The sequence below is a fragment of the Mesitornis unicolor genome, unplaced genomic scaffold, assembly GCF_000695765.1.
Source record: "Mesitornis unicolor isolate BGI_N332 unplaced genomic scaffold, ASM69576v1 scaffold36064, whole genome shotgun sequence".
Taxonomy (NCBI): domain Eukaryota; kingdom Metazoa; phylum Chordata; class Aves; order Mesitornithiformes; family Mesitornithidae; genus Mesitornis; species Mesitornis unicolor.
Window position 1 is genome coordinate 1,746 of NW_010181371.1, and position 478 is coordinate 2,223.

Sequence of the window (478 nt, forward strand, 5' to 3'; positions counted from 1 at the left end):
AGCCCTTACATGGATTTGCAGTGCGAGCTGCACTACCGGGCACCCGAGGACCCGGCCTGGGCTGTGGTGAGTGATGCTGGGGCAGCGGGGCTGGGGAGGGCGAGCGGGCAGGGACCAGGACCCTCCCCTCACTCCGAGCTCTGCCAGGTTCCTGCAATGGGAGGGGGACAGCAAGGTACCCCCTTGCATGGCACCCATCAGGGCTGCCCCTCGCAGCCAGCCCCTAAAAAAAAACACAGCCCTCCCTCCCGCTGCCACCAGGTCGCCGGCATCGCTGGCCACGCCAGCACCACGCAGTGCTGCGGCTTCCTCTTCGGCACCAGGTACCACTTCCAGATGCGGTGCCGGCGCAGCTCGGTTCGGGGCTTCTGGAGCGACTGGAGCCCGGGCACGAACTACACCACCCATGAGAAAGGTGGGTGCGGAGGCCCCCGGGGGGGTCCCCTCTGCCCGGCGAGGCGGTGCCATGGCCACACTC

At 68.4% G+C, this 478-nt stretch overlaps 1 protein-coding gene across 1 annotated transcript in view; it reads left to right on the forward strand.

Annotated features, from left to right (window-relative positions):
* The window catches only part of LOC104539800 (granulocyte colony-stimulating factor receptor-like), a gene marked incomplete at both ends in the record, with an annotated part of 2,043 nt that extends 1,628 nt beyond the window's left edge, over positions 1–415 (forward strand). Inside the window, 2 exons of the mRNA XM_010183409.1 lie at positions 1–66; positions 262–415. The exon at positions 1–66 is cut by the window's left edge and continues 83 nt beyond it. Coding sequence (XP_010181711.1) covers positions 1–66; positions 262–415 — 220 coding nt within the window. The remainder of the gene's footprint in view (positions 67–261) is intronic.
* Between the last annotated feature and the right edge of the window lie 63 nt (positions 416–478).